General features: G+C 39.7%; 1 protein-coding gene across 2 annotated transcripts; it reads right to left on the reverse strand.

Moving 5' to 3' along the window:
• Positions 1–1,465: 1,465 nt before the first annotated feature.
• Positions 1,466–6,741, reverse strand: rab42b (RAB42, member RAS oncogene family). Of its 2 annotated transcripts, none has more exons than XM_030158728.1 (3): positions 5,918–6,741; positions 5,520–5,774; positions 1,466–3,252 (listed from the first exon to the last, which is right to left on the reverse strand). In XM_030158728.1, exons 2-3 carry the CDS (start codon positions 5,735–5,737, stop codon positions 2,805–2,807), a joined length of 666 nt encoding a protein of 221 aa, XP_030014588.1. In that variant the 5' UTR covers positions 5,738–5,774; positions 5,918–6,741; the 3' UTR covers positions 1,466–2,804. The 2 variants fall into 2 exon arrangements, with proteins under 2 accessions (XP_030014588.1, XP_030014587.1); XM_030158727.1 differs by having other exon boundaries at positions 5,930–6,740.
• Positions 6,742–13,980: the final 7,239 nt, after the last annotated feature.

A 13,980-nucleotide genomic window follows, 5' to 3' on the forward strand; every position in this document is an offset into this window, starting at 1 on the left:
AAAAGATACTATTTATTTTAGATTTTTTTAATGATTTGTGCTGTAGCAAGCGGCCATGTTATGTTTTTGGATTGTCTATCTAAAGTGATATTACCGTGACATCATAGATATTATGTTTTGTAAAAATACTTATCTGGACATTTAACATTTAATTTTAAGTGTGTGAATAATCCATGTTTTAAATGAACACAGCTTCAAGGTAGTAATTATTCTGGGATATAATGGTTTTATGCTGCTGCTGGACATCTTTAATGTGAACGTGATAATTAGAACAGATTTGGTTGGATTTCTTATCCCTTGATAACCATCATGGGGGACCTCTAGTAGAAGAACCCTATTGATTTCAGCTTCTCTATGAGTATTAGAAGTCATTCAAACAGGGGGGCTTTAGTTGAAAATCAGTTTTTTGGACAAGCAACAATAGCCCGATTGAGATATTTGGTTCATGTCAATTGTCTTACAAATGTCCATTTTCTCACTACCATCCAGAGTTCATATGGTGTCATGTTCATTCACTAGGTGGAGTTTTGTGGGAAGGAATTAGTTTTCTGACCATTATTCTGCCACTATCAGGTTGATGGAGCTCAAATTGAGTTCATATTAATTGTCTACCAATTATTGTGAATAGATTTATGTGTCCTCCTGAGACCCAGGAAAGTGAAAATTTTAGTTTTTTTTTTTTTTTTTTTTTTTTTTTTTACATTAAACAATTTTCTTGATTAGATACTGCATAATGCAACAGTTTTTTCAGATTCATTTTTAAAATTATTTTTATTTATTTTTTAATGGAATGTCCTTTGTTATGGACAGCATTTTTAAGTAAAACTGTCAAACTTTTGTCCCCTACAGAGGACAAAAATGCATTGCAAGGTCTCAGGAGGATAAAACTGAGGATTGAGAGGATTATAGGGATATACTCTTGCTGTCAGCCCCCACCAGCATAAGGCTTGTTCTAGTTTGGAATGCAGACAGTGGCCACACAAGTGGTTAATGATTCACCTTTACTGTTAGATGTGCAGTTGCACGTTGTTACTTATTGTAGTAGGTCTTTTTACATTAACACACATAACCTCACCCATCTCTTTCATATATTTATTTTTTATTTTTCTCTATTCTTGTCTCTTTCATCAAAATAACAATAGAAGCAACCCTTACTGTTGACTTGGGGAAAAAAAAAAAAAAAAGAAAAGAAAAGATTGACATAAACAAGGAGAATTTTCAAGTATGACTTCTGCTGCCACATTGAAAAGATCACTATGTATTCTAATCAGTTTTGCACAAAGCCACACAATATACAATAAACAGATTCACACATTGTACGCAGACAATAAACCAACTTAACTGTCAGTGGATCTGTCTCTAAGGGTTAGAATAATAACATCTAATCTCAATGAAGAGACACAAAACCACCTCAGTCGTCTGCCTGTTACGAACAAGAATCACCACATTTAAACAGAACTTTTTCTTTTTTTAATTGAAGCACGTCCTTTTAATGTACAGGCTTTGAGTCTAAAATCAATTATAGGAAGATGAGATAATATTCATTGCTGGAAATTAAAATGTGGGTAGTGACACAAACTCAATTTCAGTGCCTGTTCGACTGAATGAGGAGGGAATGCAGTCATCACAACCCCTGGTCTTTCCTGAACTGAGGGAAGAAATGAGCTCATCAGATCCTGTTCCTCTGGTCATCTGATCGCTGAGGATTTCTATTCAGAGAATGTGAACTTTATAAAGCCTTAGGATTACAAAAGCTATAGATTTTGCAATCAAAAGTGTACATGCTCTACAAAAAAGTTACAAAATATTTGATGGTGTAGCCAGTGGAAAGCGGTTGATTATCTTATCACAGAACAGATGACATTTTTACTTGATCTTATCTCACGTTCAGACAAAAAGTAATCTGGATTTTATTTAAAAACCAGTCAAGACCAAGACTGCAGTGACATCACTAAATTGCCTGTGCATTGACTTATTCATTACTGTGTCTTCAGTCTTTTCTTAAAGGTGCCAAACCATATTAATCATATTCTTGTGTTTCCTCTCTTACTTTGATAAAAAATAAATTTAAAAAAATCTAAAGAAAACATAACAGAATAGAATAGCTATAACACTCGTAATTAAGTAAATGTGGACCAATGGGGGTGGGGGCTGGGGAGGAGTACTACTTTTCTCTTTTTTTCTCTTTTTTTAGTTTAACTTTTTGTTTGTTAGTTGTTTTTTGTAAAACTGGAAAATTGGACATGCTTACACCTGTGCTGAGAGGATATGTATGCTGAAAATGTATCCTAAAAAAAGGTTATTTTAAAAAATCATATTCTTGTGTAACTATATGAGGAACTTGGTTGTAATGGTTATTGTTGTTCTAGTCTATGTCTGAACATGGTCTCTTTTTAGGTGGGCTGAACCACAACACATTGTTTTTCAGACATTGCATTGTCTGATTGGGTCACTGGTTCAAATCCTTCAACTGACAGAGAAATTACTGGCTGAGGTACCCTTAAGCAAAGCACTTTAACCCCCATATGCTCCCTGGTCACCTGACATGACAGCCCACCCCTCCTTGTCTGCAGTGTGTGGCGTGTTCCTGCATGTCCCACTAGTGATGTCTGCATGTTCAGTTCAAACTGTCAAATAACAATGGAGGAAGAAATAATAAAGATTTGTAAAAGACAGAATCTTAAGAGTGCAAAAAAATGCATATCAGAGGTGTTTCACCATCATCGTATCACAGTGCAGGTTCACCCATGCAGGGTCTTGTTTTGGCTCTGAGTGCATGTTTGTCACCACTTCCAGGCCACAGTTTAGCCACAGCACTTCTTGTCCTTGGGGGTTGTGCTGGACTGAGACTGGCTGGCTCTGTGCTGCTGCAGCGCCTGTGGGGCAGTGCACTTGACGCCGTCCCATCCCTCCTGCAGCTCTACCTCTCCACTCAAGAGTCCTTGGTAGACTCTGCGGGCGAGGAGCTCGAAGGCCTCCCTCACGTTCTGGCCGGTCTTGGCCGAGGCCTCCACGTAGGGCATCCCTAAGTGTCCGGCCAGTTTCTCTGCCTCCTCTCGACTCACCACTCTATCCCCGTGAGCGTCCCGGTCACTCTTTTGACTCACCAGGACAAACAGAACCTTGTGTGGCTGCACTCGCTCACACACCTCAGCGTGCCACTCCTTAATGTGGTCAAAGGATGCTCGGTTGGTCATGTCAAACACCAAGAGGCCTCCAACCGAGTTGCGGTAGTAAGAACGAGTGACCGACCTGAGGAGAAAGGAAAAAAGTGGCAAAGTTCAGCAGAGTTTAGACTTTATTACCTCTGCCAAGGAGGTTATGTTTTTGTCGGCATTGGTTTGTCTGTTTGTGTGCAAGATAACTCAAAAAGTTATGGACAGATTTGGATGAAAATTTCAGGAAATGTTGATTGTGGCACAAGGAACAAATGATAAATTTTTGGTGGTAATCGGGGGGGGGGGGGGGGGGGGGATCTGCCTTGGCGGAGGTCTGCGCTCTACGAGTGCTTTTCTAGAAAAGACAGTGCAGACCTCCGCCAAGGCAGATCGGGTGACCCCCATGGAACCCCCACCCCCAATCACCACCAAAATTTAATCATTTGTTCCTTGTGCCAGAATCAACATTTCCTGAAATTTTCATCCAAATCCGGGTCACTGATCTGCCTTGGCGGAGGTCTGCGCTCTCCGAGTGTTTCTAGTTATCAACTTTTTTTCTTGTCACAAGGGGTAAATACTCAGTTGACCCTCCTCACTGTTCAAGTTGACCTTGTTGGAGATAAGCAGATTGCTGAAGACTTCATCACTTTGCGTGAAATTTAATCACTGTGTGTTTCTCTTCCTTTATCATGAGGCTTGTAGTTCCCCTGTGACTCACTGTACAAACCAAAGGAGAGGCCTCCTTCCTTCAGGCAGTTGGTGCAAAACTTACTTCTTCGTTATGATACTTGTTTATGAAAGACACAAACCTGAACTACAGTCCAGGCGGATCTGTCTGAGCTTTTAGCTGACTCATATGGGATTAGCCGGCTACAGATACCATGCAGAAATGAGGTAAACACAAACAGGCACAGTTTGCAATTTGCTACAGCTCATTCAACTGGAGAAATGAAATAATGAATTTTAGGGACAGAATGAAACATGTTACTCTTAGCTCTCTCATTAAATATGTCGTGCATGAATAATAATACCTTTACAAAGATTTGCCTCTTCCTCTTTAAAATGGCACACATATTCCATCTCTGTACACAATAATAACTGAGAGTAAACACAGACCAACAGCTCTGGCGTGGATGGAATAACCAGCAGTAGTTGATTTGTATGCACACCAGGTCATACGAGTGAAGGTCTTTCTTTGTATTTATTTCACAAAGAAGCACAGAACAATGAGCCTAACTCTGGTGCATTATTCTGATCCAACTAAATGGGAATCCATGAATTGTAAAAGTTCATTTGTTTTAGCACTGTATGTATTTAACAACAAATTTGAGGTATTTGTACTTCAGCTGAATATTCCCATGTTATGCTACTCTGCTACATCAGTGGGTGCAAATATTGTATCTTCTTTAATAGTTTTTCCTCTACATCCATTTGTATGATAGCTGTGACTTCTAGTTATTTTCCAGCTTTCATTGATCATCTGTTGCAGTCCAGTGAGAACCATGTATCTTATTAATTTTTAATGTTTCTGTTTAACTGAAGGATGAAGTGTTCCTCTACGGATTGAGTTAGAAATTCTCCTCTTTCTTAAGCCAAATAAACCCCAGAGATCATGAAAAACAGCAGCGACTGAGACACTGCAAATATATAATTATCTTAAAACAGATGATGCATCGCTGTGGATTCAACTACTAACAGTTTACAAAGTAAAGTGAGTTCAACATTAAAAATCTACAGTAGGAAAACACAACACACATTAATTCAGCAGTAAAATGGACTCAACTACATCATACAGTCACAGAAAAAAAAAAAATCAGACCCTTGTTTTCTTCAATTTCTTGTTCATTTTAATGCCTGGTACAAGTAAAGATACATTTGTTTGGACAAATATAATGATAACCAAAATAGCTCATAAGAGTTTAATTTCAGAGCTGATATCTGGTCATTTTCCATGTTTTCTTGATAATAACCAGAATCACTTCAGTTCTTACATCAATATCTATGGCACTGTACTGCCAAAAACAGTGCTTTTAGGCATTCCATGTTTTCTTTTCTGTCTGTTTTAGTCACATGATTCACACAGGAGTTGGTACTTGATTGCATAACCATTGTTTTTGATGACTTTTGCTAGTCCAATAATTTTTTCTGTGACTGTATATAGTAGAAAAAAACACAGACAGGGGCCATTTTACTGCAGAATGAATACTTTTATTTCTGTTATTTTACTTACGTAGAATCGGAATATACTTTTTCCCATAAGTATTTTCAGTGTGGCACCCATGTAAAGGTTCTGTACACTTTCTACCTCTGCACTGAACAGACACCTCATCTGCATTTATCACCATCCACATCTGTCCTCACCTGAACCTCTCCTGCCCAGCTGTGTCCCAGAACTGCAGTTTGACACGGACCCCAGGCTCCACTTCCAGGAAGTGGACATAAAAGTCCACGCCTACCGTCTGGTTGATAGACTCCAGGAACAGGTCCTCGGTGTAGCGCTTCAGAAGGGATGACTTTCCCACTGTGGAATCCCCCAACATGATGATCCTGAACTGGTACTGCCACAGAGTCAGGTCCATTGTGGATGCTTGTGGGTATATATATGTACAAAAAGCACTGGGGGAAAAAAGAAAGGTTTTTGGAGAATTTATTGGAAAACAGAAGATGAGAATCACATTTACAGTATTGCGAAAGTTCAAAAAGAGTATGATGTCCAGATATGTTGGTGATCAAATGGTTTGGAGTAAAACAGAGCTTACCAACAAACTTACCAGCTTCCAAACTGATGATGAGCCAAGTATTGGGAAACAACCATGCAGCCACTCCTTTATTAATCTTAAAATCAGTAGAACAGTCTGTGTCCATAGTCACCCCAGACACCAGTGCAGTACCTGTAGCACAAGTCTCTCCTTCTCATTGTGTCTTCTTATACCATCTACAAAACCAAGCAGGAAGAAAACTCTGGTCCACTGAGTATATTCCAGTGTCAGTGTAGAGCTGCTGGTCTGAACTGCTGCTCTAAGCATGTGCATGACGGTGCTGTGCAGGGGTGTGGACTTCTAAAGTTTGCATGCTGATACTTGACAAAAGGAGGGGCCGGATCACACGGACACAGAGGGCTGTCACACGCATGTGGGAAGGCACGGGAGCTGCATTTTAAGGAAGTACTGACTGGATGTAATGATATATCAAGGCAAATTTTGCAGCTTCCTGTTGAGGGAGTGTAGGCTGTTGTGTGTCCATATATTTTGTGGCGCTGTGGATCATTTTATGGTCTTATTTATACAGTGGGTACTGGTCTCTAAAACAGGAAGTTGATAACAATACAGCTTTAAATACCCTGGGAAACAAATGTTCAGGATGTGTAATTTGATAAATTTACATTGTATTGGCAGTGAGGTTAGCAGATGTGTTTTTACTGGAAAGGGTTTTGTTATATAATTTTAAAGCTGACAGAAACCTAAAGAATCTGAAATCCCATGATCCACCTGCTCAGTATGTTTAGTCCCTGTTTCATTCATTTTACATGACTGACATATTTCAACAGTCTTCCTCAGAAGCGTCACCACCGAAACATGGCAAGGTAAAACAAACACGTTAAAGCTTACTTTTGTCCAAAGAAAGGATCAGTTAAATTGTATCAAAAAAGAGGATAAAATAAATGGTAAATAGACTGAACTTATATAACACATTTTATACACAAAGCGCTTTACAAGACCTCACATTTACCCATTCACTCACACACCCATACTCCAGTGGGTGGTTGCCGCCATGCAGGGTGCTACCAGACCCTACTGGGAGCAATTTAGGGTTCAGTGTCTTGCCCAAGGACACTTCGACATGTGGATCATCAGAGCCAGGATTTGAACCACCAACCCTTTGGTCACTGGATGACCCGCTCTACCAACTGAGTCACAGCCACCCCAAACTGAGCTACTGTAGTCCCTGCTATTTCATGTTGTGGGATGTAACATACAATACTACCTTGAGAGCCTCCACATGTTAGACTTCTACATTAATAAACAACAGAACTGCAGCCAAACTCATATGTGACTCTTTTTTTTATGTTAGTGTGAACAGCACAAATCACTTGGAATCTGATCCTTCACATTGTGATTTGGGTCATTTTTATGGTATGTGGTCTTGAATCAAATAAGGTCAGATGTTAACAATGCAACTTCAGTCCTCAGTAACAACTGTTCAATGGAGAGAGTCACTGATTCGATAAAATGGTTCAAATGAGCTCAGACTTCAGCATCTTGAACTGTTGAATGTACATCAATGCAGTAGGAATGGGAATCCCAACACATCATAGATATTAATAAAGTAAGACACTAACAGTGACCATTTTACTGCACAGAGACTACTTAAAGGGGTCATTATTTTGCTAAACCCACTTTTATTAGTCTTTGGTACCTTTACTTGTGTATTTGGATCCTAATAGTTCATAAAGTTTGAATTTGAACCCTCCAGGTGCTGCAAAGCTATCTTTATATTCATTTTGGCAAAACTGGAGGAGATTTCTACAACCTGCTTTAATTCCTGCTTAATTTGTTACGTCTATAACTAGTTACATCACGACATTTGCACATATAAGGTCAAGACTTCTGACGAACATTTCTCTGAGTACGACATAATTGTTTATCAGCAGCAGCAGTTGTAGTAAAAACTGAAAATATGTCCAAACTTCGAGCCTATTACCTAAAATGTACAGTTATTGGTTGAATAGGACAGAGCAGCACAGTCAACAACCTGGAGAGGGCGGGGCCTGAAGTGGCTCATGTGTATTTAAAGGGCCAGCGCTCAAAATGACCTTTCTGGTGTCATTACTCAGAAATAGGATTGAAGATGGACCTGTGGAGTAGAATTAATGAAGAATTCAGACCCAAGCATAGCATTTACAGTTTATGTAGACCACAGGGAAATGTGTTAAAATGCATAATTCCATTTTAAAAAAAGCTAAATATCACTCTTTTAATGATTATTTATTTATTTATTTATTTAAAACTTGGCGCCTTAATTTAACAAAGCAAATATTTAAGACCCTTCCATTACTGTAATGATTATTGTTTTAGTTACTACAAGTTCTTTAACCCTTTAACTGATGCAGGGAGAAGCTTCTCATTTCTGAAACAACCATCAGTTTGATAGAGAGCAATGGAAATGGAAAAAGGTCATGTGGTCATCAGTCCACCTGTTGACCCTGTTCCAGAGTGGTCTGCACATCAAAGGTGGATAAAGGGATTACCCATCATGCCTAGTACCTACAGTACAAATTCAATTTTGGCCAAATTGTGATATCTGTGTAACTTTTCTCTCCTAACACTGCTGCTTCATTTTGCATCATTGGCAATGACCTGAAAAAACTAGGACTTAGGCAATTATGCTATAAGGCTAACGAATTGTGAAAGAATGGTTCAGGGAGCATGAGACATTATTTTCACCCATGGACTGGCCACCAGAGTCTAGACCTGGACCCCATTAAGAATCTTTGCGATGTGTTCAGCTGACTTCACACAGCGGTCCGACTCTACATCATCAATACAAGATCTTGGAAAAAAAAATAGTACAACTCTGAATGGAAAATAATGTTTATGACCTTTATTGGGACAAATGAAGGTGAATGTGTCCCATAATCAGAGCGAAAGACGGTCTAACAAACTACTGTGTAATTTCTGTCTTTTTTGACCATCCACTATTGAGTCAGGCCATGGTTCAGATGGTCAGTGCCGTGTGTTTGTGATAATGTTGGTACCATACCTCGATAACCAGTGATCTCAGCTGTTGTGTTGACCATGACACACCCTGGTCAGCCAAAAGTGAAAGTTCTAAGGATAAAAAAATTGTTTCCATCCCTCCAACATATGAATGATTGAGACTTACATGCTCATTTAAATATGTCTATGGATATAAATATTTATTGTGTGATATTTTACAGAATAGAAATAAAAATATTCTATCAAAAGAGAGAACAGAGAATTGGGTTTGATAGACAAGGGTCAGCACCTCTTGTTGTAGTCTACTTTTACTTAAAGTACAAGACTACTTTTACTGGTAGTGGAGTATTTTATTGTGTGGGGATAATGATCTTCACACTGGAGACCAACACTGAATAATACATAAAAATGTTAGCCAAACAAAACAAATTCATTTTGAGTAATAAATCTCAATGTAATATTCAGGCTGGAGATTAAACACAGCCTCAGTTTCATATTTTGATGTGCAATGTAGAGTACATCCTCTAGTCTAGGGACTTGTTAGTTCAGTCCAGAGTCTTGCACCACACAGGTAACCTGCAAAAACATGTGGGGACAGGTAAAAAAAAAAAAAAAAAAAAAAAAAAAAATTCTGCAGGTATGGGCAGAGGTAAAATTAAATGAAATGTGGGCGGGTAGCGGGCAAAGATGTGAAAAAATAGAAGAGTCATGGATGAAAATAATTTGCAGGACATTTAATGATGATGATCATCTAATTTCACCGTGATTGATCCACAGCCAGTTTGTTTAATTGTGACGTGAGCTCCACCTCTGTTTACATCCAGCCACAGACATCACTGAGCAGCACATATTAGAGATTTATTGATGGCATGTGGTTTAGCCAAAAATAAAGCCCTGAAAAGTGAGTTACTGTGTAGACAATGTGTTTAATCACAGGTCGAGTCGGGTTGCAGGTCTAATGTACACAGGTACGGGTGGGTGTGGATTGGACAGGAAAAAAAAAATTTCGGGTAGCAGGTCAGGTTGTGGTACTCAGCTTTGAGGGTACTGATTTAGAAAAGTGGACCCGTGCAGGACTTTGGTTCAGTCAGTCATTTACTTTCTAAATGTTAGTCTTAACACTTTATTACCTACAACTGTTCATGACACTTCAAAATTAATTTTCCACTATTATTAACCTTCCCTGAGTAATTTATCACCATTTATTACAATATTATCCTCTGAATTTAGCATTTTTCAGTGGAACACAGGTATTTTGCTTTATTTAATTTACAGGCCATGTACATGTAAGTTCATGAAAAAGTAAAAGGTTACTACATAAAAACAGAGAAAACTGAAGTAGAGTTTTCTGCCAAATATATCATCAACAGAGTATGTATTGTTAATATTAACAAAGTGTCTCCAACCACTGTCATTTGTCAAACTACATGTTTTTACTGGTAAAGGATTTAGCAGATGACTGTTTCACTGTGGATCCTCTGAACGTCCAAATGGGTCAGATCTGATGACCACAAAAAGATGACAAACTGTATTTGACCTGAATTATTTCCACGTATTGATAGGATTAGTGGTTCAAAAGTTCTTAGACATTTTAGATCAGTACATGGTTTTGGACAATGGTGGCTGTTCAGGCCTTTGAAGGTTAAATAAATAGACAGTATGTACAGAAATACTGGTTATAGTGTTTACATTTTTAGTCAGAGGTGAGACTATCCAATGGCTTAGTTACTTACCTGCTGACCTCTAAACAGTAAAACTTACAGCACCAACAGAATGAGACCAGCCAGTATTTACAAACATAAAACACTTTAATAATATATTCTACATGCATTTGAAATTCATGAAAATATATTTTATACATATAATCATTCAGCTAATAAATTAAATCATTGGCATCTCTTATTGTATAGGTCCATTTGCGTAACTTGAGAGCTTTGGGAGTTTCACAGTAAACCTGTTTTAAAGTAAGACTATACTTGTGTACACATGGATGCGACTGATTGTTTAACATCAGATGTACATCACGGTTTCATTTTTCAAACTAAATGCACTCTTCCCTTTGATAAGGCTGACTTAAGGTCACTTAAGGCTGGAACTGTCAAATGTTCATGCATTTCAACTCTTTTTTTTTTTTTTTTTTTTTTTTTTACAGAGGTCTGGGTCAGATACTCCTATTTGTTTGGATTATTCCTCCATTTCACACAATTGTGTTGATGTCAGCAGGATAAAAGGTTTCAAACATAAAAGTCGTGCAACCTGAACTGGTCAGATCAGATAGAAGGCATAAAACCACCCGAGTTTTCCCAATGTGTGTGTAAAGGGCAAACAAAGACAGACCATACACAAAACACCCCAAGGAGGTAAATAGTTCAATATGTGTAAACCTTGAGTACAACTGAATCTCAAATTTTGTGACAGTTTCTAAAAAACCCATCCTCTGCATTCACCCCCCCTCCCCCCATACAGCATACTATACCACTGTTATTGGTATTCCACAATGCCTCGATAACAATTTGTTTTTGCTTATTGCAGCAACTCTAAAGCAGCAAGAGGCAACTGCGAGACATCCCTCAACCTTTAACTGAAAAGGGAAGGGATAACACATAAAAGTACAAATTAAATCAATATATTCTACACATTTAGGTGTAAAAGCAGTTTAAAACAAGCAAAGGTTTTATAGTGTAAGTTACGAGCAGACAAGTTATTGTCTGGGCCCTGAAAAATACAGGGTGTCCACAAAGTCTCTTTCTAATAATAATAAAAAAAAATGTACACTGCTCAAAAAAATTAGAGGAACACTTTTTAATCAGAGTATAGCAACCTATCAGTCAAACTTCTGGGATATTGATCTGGTCAGTTAAGTAGCAGAGGGGGTTGTTAATCAGTTTCAGCTGCTTTGTTGTTAATGAAATCAACAACAGGCACATCAGAGGGGCAACAATGAGACAGCCCCCAAAACAGGAATGGTTTTCCAGGTTGAGGCCACTGATACTTTTTTTCCCTCCTCATCTCTTTTGGCTGATTTTTTACTGACTGACTTTCTACTGCTGTAGTTTTTCATTTGGCTTGGATCAACATCTCTGTTGATAGCATGGTGTGGTTCCTGGACGCTACAGAGGTTGCACAAGTAGTCCAACTCCTCCAGGATGGCACATCAATACGTGCCGTTGCAAGGTTTGCTGTGTCTCCCAGCACAGTCTCAAGAGCGTGGAGGAGATTCCAGGAGACAGGTAGTTACTCCAGGAGAGCTGGACAGGGCCGTAGAAGGTCCTTAAACCCTGAGCAGGATCGCTATCTGCTCCTTTGTGCAAGGAGGAACAGGATGAGCACTGCCAGAGCCCTACAAAATGACCTCCAGCAGGCCACTGGTGTGAATGTTTCTGAGCAAACAATCAGAAACAGGCTCCATGAGGGTGGCCTGAGGGCCTGACGTCCTGTAGTGGGCCCTGTGCTCACTGCTCAGCACCATAGAGCTCGACTGGCATTTGCCATAGACCACCAGAATTGGCAACTACGCCACTGGCGCCCTGTGCTCTTCACCGATGAGAGCAGGTTCAACCTGAGCACATGCAACAGACGTGAAAGGGTCTGGGGATGCCGTGGAGAACGTTATGCTGCCTGCAACATCATTCAGCATGACCGGTTTGGTGGTGGGTCAGTGATGGTCTGGGGAGGCATATCCCTGGAAGGACGCATAGACCTCTACAGGTTAGATAATGGCACCCTGACTGCTAGTAGGTATCGGGATGAAATCCTTGGACCCTTTGTCAGAACCTACGCTGGTGCAGTGGGACCTGGGTTCCTCCTGGTCCACGACAATGCCCGACCTCATGTGGCTAGAGTATGCAGGCAGTTCCTGGAGGATGAAGGAATTGATACCATTGACTGGCCCCCACGTTCACCTGACCTAAACCCAATGGAACACCTCTGGGACATTATGTTTAGGTCCATCCGGCGCTGCCAGGTTGCTCCTCAGACTGTCCAGGAGCTCAGTGATGCCCTGGTCCAGATCTGGGAGGAGATCCCCCAGGACACCATCCGTCGTCTCATTAGGAGCATGCCCCGACGTTGTCAGGCATGCGTACAAGCACGTGGGGGCCACACAAACTACTGAGAATCATTTGAGTTGCTACAATGACATTTTGGCAGAATGGACCAGTCTGCTGCATCATTTTTTCACTTTCATTTTTGAGGTGTCCTTGATTTCCCCCCTCTATAGGGTGATCATTTTCATTTCTGTCAAATTATGTGGCATCATTTTGTTACTAATACATCACCTACTTATTATCAGGAAAGATATTCAAGATCATTTTTCCCCCTGTTTAGATCTGATGTGTTTTCAAAGTGTTCCTCTAATTTTTTTGAGCAGTGTATATTACAAAAGCAACTGATGAGATATGTTAATCAGATTTGTTCTCTGTACTCAGTGGTTATCAAAGTTTTTAATCACATTCTGGGATCATGTGCAATCAAATCACTGGTCCATTTTTCGTCAATGAGAGGTTAATTACTGCAAATGTTTACTTTGACCGTTTGACTGAATATGTGTCACCACAACTGGATGACCTTCAACCATCATTTTCCCGGTAGATGGTGCATGTTGGTGGGTTCCTAAATTAAATGTTTCCAGATGTGGATTGGAAGGGAAGACCAAATTCCCTGGACACCTCGTTCACCAAATATCACTGCCCTGGATTTGTTTCCAGAGGGTCATACTAAAGATATCATGTATCAAACAAAGATAAACGACATCAACAACCTGAAGCAAAAGATCACTGATGTCACTGGCACCACTGATGAGTCAATAGCCCCTTTTTCACAGCACTTCTGTTCCGGGAATATTTCGCCTTTATTCTGGAATGACGTCTGTGTAAACGAAATGGTGGGATCATTTGGTCCCACCTCTGTCACAGCTCTGTAAAGCCTCTGGAGGTAGTAACAAAGCTGTGATAAAGGTAGAATCATGTTTCCGGAACGCTATGTAAAAGGGACACCTCTCGTTTCACAACCAAGGTGGCGTTTTGATGACGTACTGCATGTGCGACCCCTGTGCCGGGGGGATTTAAAAATGAGTGCGGGTTGTGTACAGTAAACAAACATCAACG

The sequence above is a fragment of the Sphaeramia orbicularis genome, chromosome 16, assembly GCF_902148855.1.
Source record: "Sphaeramia orbicularis chromosome 16, fSphaOr1.1, whole genome shotgun sequence".
Taxonomy (NCBI): Eukaryota; Metazoa; Chordata; class Actinopteri; order Kurtiformes; family Apogonidae; genus Sphaeramia; species Sphaeramia orbicularis.